This window comes from Nestor notabilis, unplaced genomic scaffold (assembly GCF_000696875.1).
Source record: "Nestor notabilis isolate BGI_N333 unplaced genomic scaffold, ASM69687v1 scaffold14470, whole genome shotgun sequence".
NCBI lineage: Eukaryota > Metazoa > Chordata > Aves > Psittaciformes > Psittacidae > Nestor > Nestor notabilis.
The window spans coordinates 15,030-36,207 of record NW_009911719.1 but is presented as its reverse complement, the minus strand read 5'-3'; the positions used below and the strand labels follow the sequence as shown (position 1 = coordinate 36,207).

General features: G+C 46.0%; 1 protein-coding gene across 1 annotated transcript in view; it reads left to right on the top strand.

Moving 5' to 3' along the window:
• Positions 1-21,178, top strand: part of ABCA1 (ATP-binding cassette, sub-family A (ABC1), member 1) — a 75,610-nt gene that overhangs the window by 49,733 nt on the left and 4,699 nt on the right. The window contains exons 16-45 of the mRNA XM_010016127.1: positions 168-389; positions 1,016-1,220; positions 1,761-1,874; positions 2,332-2,503; positions 3,049-3,180; positions 3,700-3,839; positions 4,865-5,002; positions 5,542-5,762; positions 6,232-6,304; positions 6,834-7,036; positions 8,030-8,078; positions 8,192-8,305; positions 8,654-8,802; positions 9,258-9,382; positions 9,768-9,866; positions 10,927-11,116; positions 11,267-11,361; positions 11,777-11,809; positions 12,378-12,483; positions 13,174-13,248; positions 13,669-13,838; positions 14,712-14,889; positions 15,440-15,555; positions 15,644-15,788; positions 17,083-17,206; positions 17,835-17,964; positions 18,098-18,218; positions 18,397-18,459; positions 18,957-19,063; positions 19,492-19,633. Of these exons, the coding sequence (XP_010014429.1) occupies positions 168-389; positions 1,016-1,220; positions 1,761-1,874; positions 2,332-2,503; positions 3,049-3,180; positions 3,700-3,839; positions 4,865-5,002; positions 5,542-5,762; positions 6,232-6,304; positions 6,834-7,036; positions 8,030-8,078; positions 8,192-8,305; positions 8,654-8,802; positions 9,258-9,382; positions 9,768-9,866; positions 10,927-11,116; positions 11,267-11,361; positions 11,777-11,809; positions 12,378-12,483; positions 13,174-13,248; positions 13,669-13,838; positions 14,712-14,889; positions 15,440-15,555; positions 15,644-15,788; positions 17,083-17,206; positions 17,835-17,964; positions 18,098-18,218; positions 18,397-18,459; positions 18,957-19,063; positions 19,492-19,633 (3,951 nt within the window). The remainder of the gene's footprint in view (positions 1-167; positions 390-1,015; positions 1,221-1,760; positions 1,875-2,331; positions 2,504-3,048; positions 3,181-3,699; positions 3,840-4,864; positions 5,003-5,541; positions 5,763-6,231; positions 6,305-6,833; positions 7,037-8,029; positions 8,079-8,191; positions 8,306-8,653; positions 8,803-9,257; positions 9,383-9,767; positions 9,867-10,926; positions 11,117-11,266; positions 11,362-11,776; positions 11,810-12,377; positions 12,484-13,173; positions 13,249-13,668; positions 13,839-14,711; positions 14,890-15,439; positions 15,556-15,643; positions 15,789-17,082; positions 17,207-17,834; positions 17,965-18,097; positions 18,219-18,396; positions 18,460-18,956; positions 19,064-19,491; positions 19,634-21,178) is intronic.

Below are 21,178 nucleotides of genomic sequence, written 5' to 3'. Positions count from 1 at the left end.
TTTGTAGAAGATTCAGTGCTTTTGAAAAGGTACCACTGCTGGGGAGGCTGCTATGCAAATTGCAGCAAGCCCAGCCTCCATAAGCAGCAGCTCTGCAGACCTGCTTGTACTAGAGTCGCCTTGGAGAGCCCTTTCAAATCCTGATGCACCTGTTTTTCTCCTTCCAGATGGGGAATCTGCTGCCATACAGTGACCCGAGTGTGGTCTTTGTTTTCCTCTCGATCTTTGGCGTTGTGACCATCCTGCAGTGCTTTCTCATCAGTACCATGTTCTCCAAGGCCAACCTGGCAGCTGCCTGTGGTGGCATTATCTATTTCACACTGTACCTGCCGTATGTGCTGTGTGTTGCCTGGCAAGACTATGTCAGCTTCTCACTCAAGATATTTGCGGTGAGTCTTGAGGAAACTGTCCTGGGTACCAGGCCTCCACCAGTATGGCACTCAGCAGCTCTCTAGCTGGACACTAATAACAAGGGGGGAGGTACCAATGGGAAGAGATTTTCCAGTGTAAGAGGCTATCAGGACTGGGTTTGGTGAAGTGGTTGACTGAATCTGCTAGGAGCTGCTGGAAGAGTTTTGTTTGCTTTGGTAGTAGAAGTAATTCAGCCAGACTAAGCTGCCTTGGCTAAGCCAGACTAATCTGTAATGCTGTACCACCAGATATGCAGGCTGAAGAAACCAGCTGCCTCTCCTCTGCTCAGCAGTTCTTAACCTGTCTGGAGAGGGTGGCAGTTAATGATCTCCTCCTTAGCATTAAAGTCCAAAGAGCAAGGGAAAGAAAACAGGGAAGCAAACAGTTCTGGGTGATGGTCCAGCAGAGACTTCAGGCCTTGATTGCTGGCTGGAACCAAGACTGAGTTTGCCGCTCCCTCTCTGCAAGTATGGCCAGGCTCCTTGGATCTTTGACTTCTATAAGGGTTTTGGGCCACGTCTCTTAGCCTTGTGCTAGAGCAGAGCTGTCCAGTTGGAGAGTAGTTGTGGAAAACTGAATGCATGCTCATGTCTCCCATTTGTAGAGCCTGCTGTCTCCAGTGGCCTTTGGCTTTGGTTGCGAATACTTTGCACTGTTTGAAGAGCAGGGAGTTGGTGTTCAGTGGGACAACTTCTTTGAGAGCCCATTGGAAGAAGACGGCTTTAGCATCACCACATCTGCTGTCATGATGATGTTTGACACCTTCCTATATGGTGTCATGACCTGGTACATTGAATCTGTCTTCCCAGGTGAGGTCTGCTTCTGAGGGAGGATCATGTCTTCACAATTTTAAATAGATCCTTTCACCTACTGATTTACCAGTGTGGAAATTGGGTCCATTTTAGGCAAGGCTGCAGGAAGCTCATGGAGTAGAACCACACATGAGCATCACAGTAAGGTTGTTGCTGCTAATAACAGTGACTATTGCCCAGCACAAAGGCTGTGCCCCATTGTGGCCATGGTTGAACTAGTCCCAGAACCTTTGCCGTATTTCAGCTGTTCCCTCCTTTGCACTGCTAAATCAACAGGCCCTGCTGCAGGGGGGAAGTTGAGAGTATCAGCACCACACGCGGCTGCTTAGCACCTTCCAGCACAGGGCTTTTAACTATATAGTGAAATTTGGTCTCTTACCTGCAAAGTTTGACAATGTCTTCATCAAGAAAGATCTCTTCTTAGGCATGCCTAACTTAGAGGCTTACTGGAGGTTGAGTACTTCCCTTCTTGTCCTGAAAGCTAATATAAGAAAAGGGATAGATACAGTCAGGCTCATGTAATGCTTTTCTCTTTAGGCCAGTATGGGATTCCCAGGCCCTGGTACTTTCCTTTCACGAAGTCGTATTGGTTTGGTGAGAAACCACAGGACAGGGAGCACCGTTATCCTGACCAGAAAGGGCCTTCAGAAGGTAGGTGCTGCATATACAGGCTTTCTGTAGTGAAGTGTTATAGAGTCTGCTTTTTTGAAATGAGTCAAGGACAACAGGGCTGACATGGCTAAGGTGAAGTTAGTCATCCCTTTGTTATCATGGTTAGGTGCCCTGATCAGATCCAAATAAACCCAAGGTACTGTGCCCACTTGGGTGCAACTGGGTACTCCAGCCTCATGGAGTTGAGAATTTCTCACAGTTTTGCTGACCCTGGTGACCCTGGAGATCTCCGAGTTGAGCTCAGTAGAGAGAAAAGAGCTAAAGGACAACTTCTATGGAAGGTTCCTGTCCCTGAGGAAGAAATATGGTCAGTTCTTCATGTAGCTTATTTCAGTTTGGATCTCCATAGACCTGGGGGAATGTGATGTTTGTTAGAACTCCTACAGAGTTGCTGTTAAAACCTATCATCTCTCTCTCTTGCTCTGTTTTCATCTAGTCTGCAAGGAGGAAGAGCCTACACATCTAAGCCTTGGTGTTTCCATACAGAACCTGGTCAAGGTTTATCGTGATGGCAAGAAAGTTGCTGTAGATGGTCTCACACTGAACTTCTATGAAGGACAAATTACCTCCTTTCTGGGACATAACGGAGCAGGGAAAACCACTACCATGTAAGAACAAAATAATTGTTCAAGACACTGGGGGAAGTGACTTTGAATAACGCAGTTCCTATCAGCATGGTAGAGGTAGCTGTACAATTGCAATGTGCAAGCTGGTGCAGAACGGCTCAGTGCAGCTCTGCCAATTTACTGTAGTTGTGCTGCTGCCTCAGAAGATGCACAGTTACAGGGAGCTGAAACTGGAGGTGGTTCAAGTTGAGGCAGCACCGAATGAATCTGCTGGCAGCATTTTTTAGTAATGCCATTGTGATTCTTACTTACTGGTGTAAGGAAACAAGTTGGAACTAAAAGGATAAGAAGCTTTTAGAGGAAAAACTACTTGCTTTAAGCAGAGTCATGTGGGTGTGCTTTGATCACTGTTAAAACCATTTGAGCTGATATTTTTTTTTAATCCGTTAGTGAGATGTTTCTTAGACTGCTTTCCTCATGTGGGAGTTCCCCAGGGCTTCCACCCACTCTTCATTCATCCATCCTGGCACATGCAGGAGCTGTTTCCTAGAGGTGGAACCTGATTATCTGTTGTGTTTGTCCTTCAGGTCCATCTTGACTGGCTTGTTCCCCCCAACGTCGGGTACAGCCTTCATCCTGGGCAAAGATATCCGCTCTGAGCTCAGCAACATCAGACAGAACCTAGGTGTCTGTCCACAACACAATGTGCTGTTTGACTTGTGAGTAGCATCTGTGAGATGCAGGGCTGGTGTTACTCAACAGTTGTTTGGGTTCTTTAGGAAACAGTAGTATGCTTTCAGCTAAGACATTCATATCTTTATCTGTCCATGGTGTGAGGTGGTGTGAGATCAATATAAGGATATTTGTACATTGGCACATTTGTACATGCCTGTGAATTATCAGTAAGAGTCTACACTTTGATCTTTTGTGTATCCTTTAAAGAAATCTACTGTACTAAATTTAACTAGGCCAAATGTTTCCCCAGTACCTAGTGATTTGGGATGTTTGGGGTACTCTGTTAAGCACCCTTAAAGGAGGATTACTTACATTAGTGCTGAATAGCCACACCCTGAAATCAGGCCAAGCTGAGCACACCCAGTCTTGTAGTCTCTTCCTGAAACCTTGGCCTTAAAAGATGTTTTCCCAAGCAAACAAACATGTCTGCTGTAATGCTAATGCAAGGGATAAGCCCAGCATGGTGCTCTCTGCTGTGTCCTGAGCCTGCTCCTCTTCCCCAGGCTGACTGTGGAGGAGCACATCTGGTTCTACGCACGGCTCAAAGGACTGCCGGAAAAGAAAGTGAAAGAGGAGGTGGAGCAGATGGCAGTGGATGTCAGTTTGCCTCACAAACTGAAAGCTAGGACAAGCAAACTCTCTGGTAGGTTCAGCTGCTTTTGTATTTCTCAGCTGCTTCCTCAGCCCCAGAAAAATTCTTCTGGGTTTCACAGAGACTGCATCATGGACCTTGGTTGGCCACTCCAATTAAGTACAGACTACCACAATTAAGCACTTAAGAAAATCAGTTATTTATTAAGTACTTTATCAGTGTGTCTTAGTAAACTTAACAGTCTTACACTATCTTATGCTTTCTAATGGCTATTAAAAGTCACTCACTTTCTCAGAGCATTTTATACTTGTTTCCCTTATAACATAGTCCTGCTACATGTGATATGTGTTCTCCAAATGCTTACTAGTATGTTTGAGCTTTATGAGTTTAGGTGAGATTTGCTCAGGCCATAATCTCCAAATCCCTTGCTGTTTGTTAACCATATGTGCTGGTTTCTTATGCTGGCTTCTGTTTCTTTACTTGGTGTCCTGGAGTATACTTCCCCCTTGTTGAGGACCAGCAGGATTCCTGTATCAGTCTGTACCAGATAGCTGAGAGACCAAGACTTCTTTGTCTGAGTCAACTATCGGCACAGACTGTGCGTTTGACCTTTGGAAGGGACAACAGATGGCCACAGGTTGGTGTTAGTGTTGAAGAGTGTCATATAGTTCCTTGCTGCTGCCTCCGGCACACTTCCACAGGAGGGGTATCATTTGGGGACCTACTTCTGCACCTTAAGCTCTGGAGACCTATACTCCAGATCCTCAAATACGGTTAAGCCTCTAAGCTGGCAACTTGCTACTGCCAGTGTTGAGATAGCATGATTCACTTATCAAATGGCTTGCAAGGTGTGGTTTACTGAAGTATGAGGAGAGTTGGACTCCACTGAGGGAGGTCCATCCGGATGAATTATCCTCTGCCTTGAAAGTGATGGGACCCTGAAGGCCTGAAACAGTAGCAGTGCTTAGTTTTCTAAGTATGCAATTTTGCTTTCTGTCAGAGAGCTCATTATCCACTGTGCTGCAGCTACTGCTCATCTCTGCATCAGGCTGAACACCTCTTTCTGTGCCTGTCAGGTGGCATGCAGAGGAAGCTCTCAGTTGCCTTAGCCTTTGTTGGTGGCTCCAAGGTTGTCATTCTGGATGAGCCTACAGCTGGGGTGGATCCTTATTCTCGCAGAGGGATATGGGAATTGCTCCTGAAGTATCGGCAAGGTATGTGGTCTTTTTCTCTACTCCTAATGAATGTGTTACGGAAAGCAAAGGAAAACCAATCTGGTTCATGACTGATCTCAAAATAGCAACATGTCTTTGCCAGTCTGTTCTCGCCTGCACTGAGGAAGGAACAAAGAGCATGCAGGACAAGGATGTTCTGATCTCTCATCTGTCCTTCTTTCTCATTCTATTCATGTTAAAGCTTGTGAACAAAGTTCCTCACTGGGTTGTGAGGACAGTTGAAGTCAGAAATTCACTCCTGTGTGCAGCAGTGTCCTGTTCTCTGTGCAGTCAACCTTGCTGACATGAAATTAACCTGTTCTTGCTGAGCATGACAAGGGCCTACAAAGACTGTAGAGAATAAACTCATGACAGTAGTTGTGAACCTTATCCATACTGCTAGCCTCCGTGAAAGGAGCTTGGACTTGTGGCATCAAAGCCCATGCAACTTCATGGCAGGATCCGTATGGTTGTGGCTTTGGTTTGGGAACATAGGTGTGGTTGACTTACTAGCAGTGTCTTCCCTTGCTTTCTTCCAGGTCGCACTATCATTCTCTCCACACACCACATGGATGAGGCAGACATTCTGGGGGACCGGATTGCCATAATTTCTCATGGCAAGCTCTGCTGTGTTGGCTCTTCTCTCTTCCTGAAGAACCAACTGGGAACAGGCTATTATTTGACCCTAGTCAAGAAGGATGTGGATTCCTCTCTGAGCTCCTGCAGAAACAGCAGCAGCACAGTGTCCTATCTGAAGAAGGTACAGCTGACTCTTCCTGCTCATATTCATTCTTTCTTTATGAAATCTTAACCTTGCAGGGAAGAACAACTAAGATTTTATATGGTGGAATGTCTTAAAGAGAAAACCCTGATTCTTTAGAAGTGGTGTTATTTTTTTTATAGGTACTGTGCCAAATCGCGTGTGGTTAAACTGTTGCATGGGATGTACATCTCCATTATAGTTTCCATAGTGTCAGTGGTTCAAAGCTGATCAGAGATATACAGAATAGATGAAGTGCATGCTTTTGTAACACACACTTCTGTAGCTGCGACCTCTTACTTGTATTTCAGCCCTTTGGCAGTGGTATGTCACCATTACTTTCTAACTTTTCTGTGGAGTATCCAGCATGTTGTAGCATCTGGTTGGGGTTACCTAGCGTGTAGCATCTGATGGGCCCCTTTTTGATTAAACAGCAGGAAACAATGGTTGTCTTCTCTTTTGTGACCAGGATGACAGTGTTTCCCAGAGCAGCTCTGATGCCGGCCTTGGCAGTGACCATGAAAGTGACACGCTGACAATAGGTGAGGCTTGGAAAAGAGTGTAAGATTCAGTCCCAGTGCTGACATTGCTCTATCTTTGACCTTGGACAACTGCCTTAACCTTGTGCGCCTGTGTAGCTACAGTCTTCGGACAATCATTAATTTCAAGAAATTTCAAAATTTAGATCCATAAATATTGGAACATTTTTCTTTAGTGAGTCACTTTGGGTTCAAGCTGTCCTGAGATTTAATAACAAAAGATTAAATAGTTGCTAGGCTTGTTAGTGATGTGTAATATTTGCTGGTGAACTGTACATAAGTAACTCGAAGGGCTGCCAGTAGCATGTAAAAGCTCTCCCAAATTCTGCAGGTAAAAAGAATAGCCAGGCTTCAGTCCAGGCTTTCATCCAAGCTTGTGTTAAACGTAATAAAAAACAGACTTTCCATGGAAATGAGCTGCTTTCCAGAGATGTTCCATTTTCCCTCAGCAGAGTTTTTCAGACTGAGATCTTCTTTCCACATAATAAGCAGTAACAAGATGAACACCATCTTTTCCTTTTGGTTCTTCTAGATGTCTCTGCAATTTCAAATCTCATTACAAAGCATGTTCCTGAGGCCAGGCTGGTAGAGGATATCGGCCACGAATTAACCTATGTCTTGCCGTACAAGGCTGCTAAAGAGGGAGCTTTCGTGGAACTGTTCCATGAAATTGATGACCGTCTTGCTGATCTTGGCATTTCCAGCTACGGCATCTCTGAAACCACTCTGGAGGAGGTGAGTAAACTGAAGATCCTCTTTTGAACTTAAACTAGGCAAAATGAATCATGGCAGAAGTAAGAATGAGACAGAGTCTTGCCTCTTCCCATAATCATTTATTGTGGAACAGGCAGCTTTGTGTTCCTCTCCAAAATGGATTGCCTTCTGCCCTTTTTAAGTGTGTGCTCTTAGAAGCGTACAGTAAAAGCTGAAATGTAGTACAGACAAGTTTAGACAGGTCCTTTGTACTCAGTTGCACTTCGCTGAGATGTCATGTGAAGGTTGGCTCCCAATTTGGATTCTAATGACACTGTAAACACTTTCGAGGTATTTTTAGGGATGCTTTATGCTGCTCTTATCTGAAACATACATTTCAGTACTGGAGAATGTGCATTACAGAAACCACTTAGACGTATGCCCTTGTCAGGGATGTTTTCATGGCTTGTTCCTTGTGGCTGTGTTCCAACTGACAAGTCTCCTTTTCTTTTATCACTGAAGTGTCATACACTTTATCCCCTGTTTATCTCCTGTTTTTTTGAATAATGACAAGGGAAAGTGAAATGGTGGTGGTGGTGTCGCTTATTTAGGTCCTCCCACAGCTGTGAAGTCCTCTGGCTGCTATCCATAAGCTGAAAATGGAATTTTTCTGATCTAGGAGAGTCTGTGGAACGAGATCCACAAAGGTGCCTATTCAGGCATCAACAGGAGTGTAAGGACTGTCAGAATAGGAGGAAAATGGAATTCCCTGAATTTAGTAACTAGTTCTGTCCCTGAGACACAGGAGCAGTGGGAACTGACATTGGAAAGGGGCAATGGCAGGTATGTGGTTACAGGCTGGCTCCTCAAAGCTGGAGAGAAGCCACAAAGTCTTGTCTCCAGGGACAGGAGAGAAAGGGGAGAAACCCCGTATCTTCTCCTCTCATGCTGGCATTTGTCTTATGCTCTCTCATGGCAGTCCCCACAGTATCACTCCTCTTCTAATGTTCACTGACACTTACCATTGTTTTTCAGGTCTTTCTGAAAGTGGCTGATGATAGTGGCGTGGATGCAGAAACCTCAGGTGGGTGTAGTTGTCTCCTACAGTGTCAAGGGGCACTTCAGGCCTTGTTTTTTCTGGGGTTGATTGGAGATTAACTGAAGCAGCTCAGTTAATCCTAACTGCATTATTTTCAGATGGGACATTGCCAGCCAGAAGGAACAGGCGTGTGTTTGGAGACAGACAGAGCTGCCTTCGTCCATTTACAGAAGATGATGCATTTGATCCTAATGATTCAGACATAGATCCAGGTACTGCTGGGGCTCAAGCCTGTTTTCTTCTTGTGGACACTTTTATATTGTAAATACTGCAGATCATAAGGCTGAGACTGCCAAAGGAGTGATGGTTTACTTTCCTTTGGCAATAGTGATCGGTGCAGTATACACAGCCTGCCAAATCCTCCCATCAAGGCTCAGAAAGATAAGGGTCAAAATCCATTCTTGTGCGCTTCTGTTGCCATCTATGCTCAGCACTGTCTTTTTTTTTTTCGGTTGAGTGAGAGTAGCTGCTCCAGCCATCACCCTGTTTCTCCAGCACGGAAGCTGCCAGAAAATGTCGCTCTGAGCTTCTGAATGAAAGTAATTTCTTCTTGATAGCAGAATCCAGAGAGACAGACCTTCTCAGTGGCATGGATGGGAAAGGATCCTACCAGATGAAAGGCTGGAAGCTCACCCAGCAGCAGTTCATGGCTCTGTTGTGGAAGCGGCTGCTTATTGCCAAGAGGAGCCGGAAGGGCTTCTTTGCTCAGGTGAGAGCACCCAGCATGTGCAGGGTCCCTCGTCAGGGACAGCTCTGGACCATGCGTTGGATTCAGAGTTGAAGGTGGGCAGAAAACCTCAGTGGAATACAGATAACCAAAATGGTCTTCACTGCATATCTGAGCAAAAGGGGACCTGTGCCAGTGAAAGTAGTTACATGTTAACCATGTAGTTACCCTATTCTTGCACAGCAGGGATGCAACTGAGATTCAGATCCCAATTTGGCCTTGAGAGCAGCATTTGCAGGCTGAATCCTCTGCATTCTAAGTGAGTGCCCTGATTGAATGCCAGGGTAGGTCTTGAGCTGGGGTCTAGCAATGCTTTAGTGTAAATAGCAAAGACCTTCCTGGGAAACTTCACTGAAGTTAAGTGATTCATATGTAGCTTCTGATGTCTCTGGGAACATTCACGTTAAAAAGGCCTTATTCTTTCCTTGCAATTTCAGATCGTGCTGCCCGCTGTCTTTGTGTGTATCGCTCTCATGTTCAGCCTGATTGTTCCTCCCTTTGGAAAGTATCCCAGCCTAGAATTACAACCCTGGATGTATGATGAGCAGTACACTTTTATTAGGTATGTTTCTTGTGGCCTAATAATTCTGTTCTTCTCTGCAAACATGAGTTACTGATTTCCTTATCAGGTTGTTTAAATTTGTTTTCTGTGCTTAGCTCAGAAGCACATTTTAGGAGAGTCCTGTTATTTTCTTTTTGGACCTTTAAATGCCAACTACTGGCAAGACCATATCCATTTCTGAATGGTGCTGACTCTAGTAATAAAATGCACAAGACCAGGAGTGTGTGTGTGCTCCTAGGCCAAGCTTGTGTGCTCCTGGGCCAAGCTTGGAAATCTGCACCCATATCCTTTTCCTGAGCTGTTTCACTGTGCTGTCAGGCTTGCTCTGCTGCCACTTTTGCTGTGTGCCTGTTAACCTGGTAGTCTTTCTCTGCTTTACCCATAGCAATGATGCTCCAGAAGATCCAGGCACTCAGGTGCTTTTGGATGCCCTTCTCAGTAAACCTGGCTTTGGTACACGCTGTATGCAGGGACACTCCATCCCGTAAGTAGAACTTTGGGCTGGGAAGAGGGAGCCCAGCCCCAGCTTTGGTCACTGAGTAGATTTATCCAGCTTTAGGGTACAATAGTCATACATGGCCAGAGCAGGATTTAAGCTAAAAAGTTGCAATTATCTTTGTTTTTTTGGCTGAGGACCTTTTAGAAAGTTACCAGCCCTCAGCATGGTGAGGGAGTGAGGTTTGAGTGCAAGTCCTCACTGACAGAGATGGAGAGAAGACACTAATCTCTCCCTTAAATTACTGTTTGGTCCTGAACATGGAAAAGGACCTAGTCATGTTGCTGTATGTTGTTGGCTATAGCTATTCCCATTGCACAATCCTCTGTTTCTGTCTGCGCTATGAGCAAACAAATGCCAGCAGAAAGAGTGTAGAGCCAGACAGCATTGGTGGTGTTTCCTAGCTTTGCCACTGAGCTGCTGCATGGCCTTGGGGCAAGGGGCCCTATCTGCTGGCCAGTAGCAGAAAGTAAGCTGTATCCTGCAAAAGACACAGGAGCTGTGTTACTCCACCCATGGAGCACTCTGAGGACGCCACCCACTGATGTTGCCTTGGGGAGGAGCCATAGTTTGGTGCTTCAAAGGCAGAAATGTCATCCAAGAAAGACCGCCTGCCGTGATTTTAGCATCGTAGAATATCTTGAGTTGGAACTGACCCATAAGGATCATTAAGCCCAACTCCCTGCTCCTTGCAGGATTACCTGAAACTAAACCATATGAATAAAAGCATCATCCAGACACTGCTTGAACTCTGGACACTGTGCATGCTGGGGCTGACTGAAATAAAGCACTCACAAGCTGTGGAGTGAATGAGAAGAGGGGAGTGTCTGGTACTATTCAGTTTTGGCCAACCTTAGTCTCTTGGTACTGGGATCTGTTAGAAGCTGCAGAGTTGCTCTGAGCTGTTCGTCTCATGAGGTCAGGCTCCTTTGAAAGAACAGCCTGCCTTTTCTGAGGACTCTGGCATCTGTTATTGAAATGGCCTGTAAGAAAAGGCCCTCATAGTTGTTTTAAAAACTGCATTTGCCTTGCCTCTTCCCTGACACAGAGACACTCCTTGTACTGTGGGGCAGACAGAATGGACCACTGCTTCAGTCCCAGACTCAGTCCTGAACATCTTCTTGAAAGGCAACTGGAGCATGGAGAACCCTTCCCCATCTTGCGAGTGCAGCAATGAGAAGATCAAGAAGATGCTGCCTGTGTGTCCCCCTGGTGCAGGCGGGCTGCCACCACCACAGGTAGGAGGGAGCTCAGTGGTACTGCAGTGAGGGATGCTCCTGGAGAGCAGAGCAGCTGGGTTTGATTCTTGTGTGGTGCACACAGTTTGTTTGGTTCGGTGTCTGTGTTTTCTGATGGGCATTTGTCTGTGTTTCCCCCGGTAATGCCAGCGTGAGCAAGATACTGCTGACATCCTCCAGAATCTGACAGGTCGCAATATATCAGACTACCTCGTGAAGACGTACGTGCAGATCATTGGGAAAAGGTAATTGTTGAGCACCCTCTTCCTTCCTTCCCCACCAAACGCTGCTTGCTGCATGGGGATGCTTCACAGATAAGGCAAATAGGCCTGTTCAACTCAAACTCTTAAGCAGTAGGCCAGAGCCACTCAGCTCCTCAGGTTGTCCTGATCCACAGCTCAAGTGGTGTTTCTGTTTTATTAGTGTCTGCTGTGGCAGCTCCGTGGGCTGTGTCCTGAGCCTTGCAGGCACAATGCAGAGGAAGTCTGGGCTCCAACTTGTATTGGAGGGGGATTACACCACAGAGGAGTAGTGGGACTTATGCCAGATGTGAGAGGCTATTGCACTTTCTTTGCCTGGCCATATGCCTGCAGCACTGTTAGGTCTGTGTCTCCTCTTGTTTCATGTATTATACATCAGCTTTCTTTTCTGTCTCTACAGTTTAAAGAATAAGGTCTGGGTGAATGAGTTCAGGTGAGTTACTGCCTTTTCTCTAGCTTATATGTGTCCACTAATCCTCAAGCACTGTGTTAAGCAGGACAGACCCATCCCACTTAAGTTTGTTTTATAACTTTTAACTGCCAAATGTTGAGGGAGCATGTTTAAGGATAAACTGGGCCAACCCCAGAGCGCATTACTGGAAGGCATGTTTGCCTTATGCTGAGAGCAGTATTGGCTTGAAAAGATTTTCAGGACCAGCCTACTGATGTTTCATCCTGGCAGGTGCTATTTTCCAAGCAGAAGAGCCAGGGAGATGCCCTGATTTGACTGCACTCACAGCAGGGGATAGCAGCGTTCATCAAACAGAACAGCACGCTGAGCAGTCATTAAATGGGTATTTAACCCCAGAAAAAAAGGAGTAGGAGACACCATGGCTAAGCAGCAGTTTAGGAAGATCAAAGTAATTGCTTTGTGTAGGAGCAGAGACACTGCTTGGATACAGTACAGGAAAAGGAGACATCTGGGGAAGGAAGAGGAGTGGCATTTTGTGGAAGTCAGCAAGTAGACAGGTCTTAGCATCACTTTTTATCTGAACTTTCAGGTATGGTGGCTTTTCCTTGGGAGCCAGCAGTTCCCTCATGCTTCCTCCAAGCCATGAAGTCACTGATGCCATTAAACAAGTGAAAAAAATCTTGGAGCTAGCACAGGTGAGTAGCTGTCTTCCATTAACCTAAGATGCACGAATGTCAGAGCCCTGTTACTTGGGAGATGACTTGCAAGCCAAAAAGGGGGAGCATGTTAGTTGTGTTCAGTGTCTTCTCCCCATTGCCTGGGGTCTCCCAGGCATCTGGGAGCAGCAGAAGGCTTAGGGACTGACTCAGCTGAAGCTTATGCAGCCCACATGCTGATGTGGGTTCTGTCTAAAACCACTTGCAAGGGGTGGGGATTACAGTCACCTCTGAGTGTTTTGTGGCAGGTCAGGGCAGGCTGTCTCTGGGAATTAACAAGTGGCTGCCATCTTCTTCAAAACCTCAGTTGAACCCTTTTGTGCTGAGTCTGCCTTGACTAAGAAGAGAATATGGGCCGCTGGTTTATTCTGAGACTGCTTGTGGGCTGCAATGTCTCTGAAGGTTGCCTGCAACCCTGGCTAATACTTAATGCTGGGGAAAAAAAGAAGCCTACGCGTGACCTCTCATAATGGTGGGACTGCAGAAAGGAAAGAGGGGAGGAAAGCTGCAATTTCTCAGCCTTCCTGCTACCTCCAGCTTGGCAGATACAGGCTGCAGAATGGAAAGAAAACTGTCAGAGCTGTGAGAAATGTGTGAACCCTGCTAGACTGCAGTACATGAATGAAGGACCTCTCAGAGGGGAAGTAACTGTCTCTTTGCTGTTTGCAGGGGAGTTCTGGAGATCGGTTTCTCAACAGCTTGTCAAGTTTCATGAAAGGCCTGGATACAAAGAACAATGTGAAGGTAAATTAACAAGTCCTCACTGATGTGCCTGTTACTTGAAGCTCTGGTAACCTGGAGTTAGGTTTAGTTAGCAAAGTCACAGCAGTTTGCCTTGGACAACTGCACAGACCATAGCTCTCTGTATTTGCTAGTGGAGCAAATGCAGTTGGCATTCTTGTGTGGGTTTCCCCAAAATCTGTTTCTCCCTTGGAAGTCTACGCCTCAGGCTCGGAAGTTCAGTGCTGCATCAGTACTAGCTTTCAGCAGCCTCTTGTGGTTATTAATCAAACTGTATGTTGTGTCCTTGAGCAAACTAGCTGGAAAGATGTGGAAAGAAATTATATGCCCTCAGTAGAGGAAGGGATGTTGTGCAGGGCTTAGGAACCTGTTGGGTAGCTGATGTACCTCGTACCTTTGTGATGCTGACATGGTCTCTTACAGGTGTGGTTCAACAACAAGGGCTGGCATGCCATTGCCTCCTTCTTGAATGTGATAAATAATGCCATCCTTCGGGCTAACCTGGAGCAGGGAAAAAATCCTAGTGCTTACGGGATCACTGCCTTCAATCATCCACTCAACCTCACGAAGCAACAGCTCTCTGAAGTGGCCCTGTAAGTGCTGACAGGAATTTGGATAGGTTTGGGCTCATCAGCTGCTGGTTACTAGAAACAGGCAACATGGGAGGTTTTAGCCTCACTGGTGGAAATTCAGTGGCCTGTGATATTTAGGCTCTGACATGATGGCCTTATTTTCTGTGGTCTGGGCAGGTGGCAACATGCTGTTGAGACTTACTGTTGAACAGCACTGCTGTGCAAGCTTTCTATGTCCCTGGAAGCTACAGTTTCTAAGAACCTGTGTAATCTTCAGACTTGCTGCTGTTTGGGAAATTCCTCTCACCCATATCCAGAAAGGTGTCTCTTTTGTCCCAGGGTGCCACTGTTTGACTTGAAAATTGATAGATCCTGTTCATTTTTGCCCACTGTCTCAACTGGGTATGGGGGGGGGGTCACACAGTAATGCACAGTGCTTACTGGACTTAGGCCCTGCTACCACACCCATGAGTCATAAGCTGTGTGCAGACACATCCTTCAAATCTTAGAGCAGTCAGTTACCGCTGAATTTTAAAAAAACAAAAATCAAACAAGCAAAAAGACAAATCCCCAACAACCCCAAGAAATGTATTGAGAAACAAAGTGGTTGTGATGAGGAAGGCAGGAAGCAGTCTGTTATGCTGAAGTTGCTAATCTCCAGGTTGTGGTGCTCTTCTTGAGATGCCAAGAGGCTGTCTATGTTCCCTTTGTTGTATGGCTGGAGAAAAATTGCAGTTAAGACAGCCTCATGCAGCCATCCTTCATCCTGCAAAACAAGGATTGCAGAAGGAGAAACAGTTTTTGTACTACCCTGCATGAGCTGCTTTATTTCATCTCAAAGGAGCCAGCACTACCATACAAACACTTTGCTTTCTTCTCTTTTTTTTTGTCCAGGATGACCACCTCAGTGGATGTCCTAGTCTCCATCTGTGTGATCTTTGCCATGTCCTTTGTTCCTGCCAGCTTTGTGGTTTTCCTTATCCAGGAACGTGTCAGCAAGGGTAAACACTTGCAGTTCATCAGTGGTGTGAAACCTGTGATCTACTGGTTGGCCAACTTTGTCTGGGATATGGTAAGGGCTTTGTGACTGTGCTAAACCATCCTCCATTCCATGTTTGCAGGATGTCTGTTGCACTGAAGTGCAAAGTGCAGTTTGGGCCAGTGGGCACTATACTAATTCCGTGAATAATAACTATACCTATGACTTCTGTGTTTACTTTTGGGTCAGTGGTTCACCTCAGTGGAACAAGGAACACTGAACAGAGGATGGGAGGGCAACCATAAGCTCAATCATCAGCATTTATTATGTCACTTTAAAATATGTGCTCCAGAGTGTTTGCTTATGTAGGCCCTTGTTCTGCTCCATTCAAAGCAGGGTTTTTTTCAGCATGTGATGTCCAGAACCTCTGAGATTCTACTGACTACTTCCAGAGGGACCAAGAAACATAAATCCATGTGTACTACATTGTAGTTCACACATGTGACACTTCTAAGAATCTCCCATTGGAAACAGCTTTGAGAACACTGAACAATGTTGAAAGACATTGGTTCAGAGCAGAAAGACACCTTTCATTTTTTTGTCATTTGGAAACAAATCTAAAGCCATATTTTTCACCTTCCAGTGCAACTACATTGTTCCAGCCACGCTAGTCATCATCATCTTCATCTGCTTCCAGCAGAAGTCCTATGTATCCTCCTCCAATTTGCCTGTCCTGGCTCTCCTTCTGTTTCTCTATGGGTAAGGGATTTCTCATCAGAAGGATGTCTGGGAAGGCTCTTAGACTTGGAAGGTGCTTACCTGATATTGCCGCCTTTCCTTTTGCCAGGTGGTCCATCACCCCTCTGATGTATCCAGCCTCCTTCGTGTTCAAAATTCCCAGCACAGCATATGTTGTCCTGACCAGTGTGAACCTCTTCATTGGCATCAATAGTAGTGTGGCCACCTTTGTCCTGGAGCTCTTCACCAACAACGTATGTTTCCCCAGAAGCTCCTCACTGTCTTGGGCTGCTACAATCTAGTGTCATATGATGCCTTTAGTAGCCAGTCCTCCAGATGGGCTAGCCACCAGCTGGTACCCATTAGTTACTGCAGCAGTTTAAACAAAGATTCTGAGTGGAAATGGTTTAAAGCCCACTTCATCAATGTTCACAGGGTAGATAAGGTGGGAAATGACATCTTGAGATTGTATAGTCCAGCCTCTGAGCAGGGTCAGCTAGAGCGGGTTGCACAGGGCCATCAGGTTTTGAAGGTTTCTGGGGATGGAGGCTCCACAGGCTGTATGGGCAACCTCTTCCACTTCTCAATCACCCTTAGGGTGAAAAAAAAAAAAAATATATTTTCTTATGTTCAGATGGAATTTTCTGTATGTTCTTCATAAGGGGCAGTTTCTGTCTACTACAGGCCATTTCAAGTAGTCAAGCATTTAGTTGCCTTCAGTTTTGCCTCCCTTGGTAGATACCTCTCAAACTGTACTTGGAACTTACACACTTCAGTTTTTCCAAAGCCAGATGCTTGGAGGAGGTGAAAGTTCCTCTCATGCCTTTAAGCAAGACAAGGTGTCTTAGCAGGTCCCATTTGTTCCACAGTGGTCTGAAGTGTACCTTGTGGGAAGAGGTTGGAGTTACCGGTTGATTGTACCGCTGCCCGTAGGCATAAGGAGACAGTCCTTGATGATGGTCCCTTCTGTTACAAAGCTTGTTTTAGCTCAGTAAGAACATGCACATGTTTGTAGATAAGTGCCTGGCAGAACAGGAACCTCTCCTCCGGCTGCCATCAGTCCAACCCATGAGCTAAACCAACTGGAAGACCACAAAATAAAAGGATTAGAGCCTCCAGTATGCAATAGGGAGGGGCTACACAGCCATTGAGATAACCAAACTGTGCAAGCACAACTTTGCTGTTTCCTCAGCCTGTAGCCTTTCTGTACATTATTGTTTGCAGACACTGCCTTTTAGACTGTGATCGTTTGGAGGAATTTCTCCTTCGGTGCGGTTTGCTTGTATTGATAGCATCTTGAGTAAGGCAAGAACAGCTACTGTCCTGAGGAGCCATGGCACTGGCTTTTGGGAGAGCACTCCTAATCCTCAAATTGTGGTGGGAATGCAGTGTTGGGGGAGGCAGGGGTCAAGCACAACATGCATTTGAACTCAATCTTAAAGGTCTTTTCCAGCCAAAATGATTCTATGATGCTGTGGGTCACACTTGGCAGGCGCTGGCTGCTTTCTGCTCAGATGGCTCACTGGCACTTGATTTTTGTCTTAACAGAAGCTGAACAACATCAATGACATTCTGAAGTCTGTTTTCCTCATCTTCCCCCATTTCTGCTTGGGGCGGGGACTCATTGACATGGTGAAAAACCAGGCTATGGCTGATGCTCTGGAGAGGTTTGGTGAGTGAAATTGTGTATCACAGGGACAGTGGCCTGAACTGAACAGGGAAAGCTCGAGTCTGCTCTGGATAAGCAGCACCCTTTGCTCATCTGACTTTCAGGAACTAAAACTGTACAATTTGCAGCACAGATCTGATCTAAGCTGGCAAGTCTCCACAGCTGTCCTTTTTAGGTTGTTTCAAGGACAGAAGAGGGCCTGGCAGATAGATCCCCACAGTTTTGAGTTATTAGGGGCATTAAACAAAAATGCATGAACACAACGGTATAGAGAGGATTATTAGGCCAAGTGTAAGGAGTGGCTGAGACCCTGGAAAGCTGGTTGTTGTTTTTTTTAATGGGATGCAGATGCCAGGCCTGAGTCAGTCTTCCTGTGCTTCACTAACCTTTCAGAAAGGTGGGCCAGCACTCCTGTGGCAGACTGAAATCTCCAGGCCCATGTCCCAGGTTGCTACAGAAAGAAACACGCATGCAGCCACAAATGGCCCCTTATGTGGTCTGTCCTGTCCCTCCTCCCACTGGCTGCATTCCAGTTGCCCGAGCACCCAATTCGGTGAGCTCTGCAGGAAGAAATGCTAGCCTGCTTGTTTGCTTGGGAAAGGTGACTGTGCTCTTCGTCTTATTTTGGCAGGAGAAAATCGTTTTGTGTCTCCTCTGTCATGGGATCTGGTGGGAAGGAACCTCTTTGCCATGGCAGTAGAGGGCGTTGTCTTCTTCCTCATCACAGTGCTCATCCAGTACAGGTTCTTCATCAGACCCAGGTAGGATGTCTGCTCCACTTCACCATTGCAGGCAGGTGAAGTTTTCATTGGTGCCCCCCATGAAGTGGGGAGGATATTAACTGTGGAGGCCCTGTCATCTTCTGCTAAGGCTTTAGCATGTTACTCTCTCCAGGCCTGTCTATGCCAAGCTGCCTCCTGTGAATGATGAAGATGAGGATGTAACCAGAGAAAGACAGAGGATAATTAGCGGAGGAGGACAGAGTGACATCTTGGAAATCAAGGAGCTAACCAAGGTGACAAAAGTTCTGCATTCCTAAGACTACTTCGTACAAACCATGCAGTTCACCAGGAGCCTCATTCAGAGGAATTTAATGGGGTCAAAACCAGAGTGTTCGGAGTTTTGAACATGTATGGCTCAAATCAGAGTTCCCATTGGCATCGTCCTTCTCATTCTTTTTCTCCTGATTTCAGATTTACAGAATGAAGCGAAAGCCAGCTGTTGATAGGATCTGTGTTGGAATACCCCCTGGAGAGGTAAGCTTATCTGTCAAATTCTTTGCTCTGCTATTAGTGCAGTATTTAAGAGCAACGAACAGCAGAGAGTAGGGTAAAATCAGAAACAGATTATATTCAGATTACATCAAAGGAAATTGCCTGGAAGTTGAAAGCAGTTTCTGATCCTGTGTCTCTCTGCCTTTGAAGAAAGTACTCAATTCAGTGTCTGGGACCAGAGGCCAAACTCTGGTACCCTCAAGGGTTGGCATAGATAGGCTGTGGTGACACTGCACCAAGATGGCTCCACAATTCATTCGTTTTCCCAGCCTAAAGACTTACACTTAAAATAAAAGACCAGATGCTTTTTCTCTGAAAATGCACAAAAGACTCACTCCAGGTGTCCTGAGAGTCAGATTTGCTCCTTCCCATCTTGCCAGTGCTGAAATGATGTAGCTCAATCCTATTCTCAAAAATACTGATGTAGCTGAATCCTGTTCTCAAAAACACTGCGCTCATCTGCTCTTTTGTATCACCAGTGCTTTGGACTCCTGGGAGTAAACGGTGCGGGCAAGTCATCCACTTTTAAGATGCTGACTGGTGATACAGATGTGACGGGAGGAGAAGCTTTCCTCAAAGGAAACAGGTGAAAGACCGTGCATCTTTCTCTGCTTTGTGTCAAAGCAGGTCCTTTGCTGCTTTCTTCTTCATCTTGCACAGCCTTAGTTCCACTTCCAGCAAGTCTGAACTCTGCCCCACTTTTCCCTTTTTCAACTCCTGGCATCTGTTTCAGCCCTTTGCTGAGTCTGGTAAAGTATTTCATGAGCTTAGGAAAATTGATTTATTCTGGTAGTCACTTCTCTGTACCTGCCCTCTCTTGTTGAAATATCGTATTGAAAAAAAGAGGGGGCAACAGGGAGAGAGAAAAAAGAATTTGATCAAGATGGACTTCTAGGATCCTGCATTTTTATTAATTCAGTGATTCTAAACCCACTGTTCCACTCTTCTCCTTTTAACACCTAAAATAGCATCATGTACTTGTGAAATCCTAACAAAGGGGTTTTTCTTTTACAGTATCTTGTCCAACATCCAAGAAGTCCATCAGAACATGGGCTACTGCCCACAGTTCGATGCTGTTAATGAGCTGCTGACAGGGCGAGAGCACTTGGAGTTCTACGCACTCCTGAGAGGTGTTCCAGAGAAAGAAGTCTGCAAGGTAAACCAAATGCCATAGGACCCACTCCAGTGACCGGTTGTTCCTGCTTGCATGCACCATCCCTGCAACATGTGCAATGCCATGATGTGAAGCTGCTGAAGATACTGTGTGCTGAAATCTGTCCCCCTTTCCTTCCAGGGCAAACCAAAGTTGCTAAAATACAGTAAATGGAAGGTCAGATACTTTGGGTCCTGAATTCTCACAGTGGATGCATTTCTCCACTGAATGACTTCTTTCCTTTAAGAGTTCAAGGGCTGTGAAGCTGCAGGTCATGCAGAACCTAATCTGCTGTCAAGAGTTAATTCTTCAAAGTCCCAGGGAGGAAGCACTTTACAGCTTAACAGAAGCCTCATGCTGGCTGTTACATCTTTCCAATTGATTGTGCTGCATCCTTAAAGTGCTGCTGTTTCAGCATTCAGACATGGTGTTACACTAACAGTCTTTAGGCAACTTAATGGCAGCTGCCAATACCATACAGCATCCTTCACAGTTTTCATTAAGTGTCCTGGGTGCTGCAGAGCAGGAACTGCTGTAGGTAGGAAGATGACATCTGTACCCAGTGCTTTGGATTGGGTCAGATCTGGTGCCTACGGTGTATCCAGGTAGCTTGAATCCCTCTTTGAGAGTAGTGCTGATGGGTGAAGTCTGCAAGCTCCTTCGAAGGTTGCTGGCGAGTTCCTCTGTGTGATGTTCCCATCAGCCCCATGTAGAAAGAGACCCAGTTCTGTATATGATCCAAGTAGTAGCTGAATCTCTTCCCCCCTAACACTTTTTAGTCCCCAGGGCAACAATGCCTGGACATTGGCACCAGTAGTAATACTCTTGGATAACAAGTCAGATCCTCCCCATCTGTCTGAAGGGCTAAGATGCAGCACAGTGAGATTGCTGTGTGTCGGTAGTGACCATGTCCATGCTGCAAGTCCACCACAACGGGAGAGCCAGCTGCATGGGGCAGTCTGCCATTCTTTTGGATCTACAGGTGCATTCCCAGCATCTGGCCTACGATAGATCATCTCTGGAATGCTGATTCCCTCAGAGACTGGATGCCTCTCTCTATCGTGGTCCACTTGCCTGAGTGACACATAACATCGTCCTTGTACGGAAACCTTTCCTTCACAGCTGCCAAGAGCCACCTCCAAAGGCTGAGGGTTTGCTTCTCTTTTGCAATCGCTTTGTCAATTCCTCCTTCCTTAGCAAGTGATCCCAGCTGCTTGGTTTCCCTACCTTCTAGTTCATGACCATCAGCCCCATTGTCCCAGCATCGGAGCAACCAGGTGGTGATGTGCTCCCCTGGAAGACGGGTGAAATGTTTTCGCATATTCTGCAGCTCGATCGAGGTCTGGGGTGGAGAAGTCACCTCTTCCTCTTCTTTCTCTTCATCTGATCCACGTAGTAGTAACTCTTGTTCAGATGGCATCCCCTGTAGTAAGTGCATTGGGACTTTGTCTTTATTCACTGCACGAGTTGCTCTTTGTGGCTCTTGTTTGCTTTTCCTCTTGCTTACAGGGGCCACCGATAGTGTCACAGATTGGTCTTTTGGTTTAG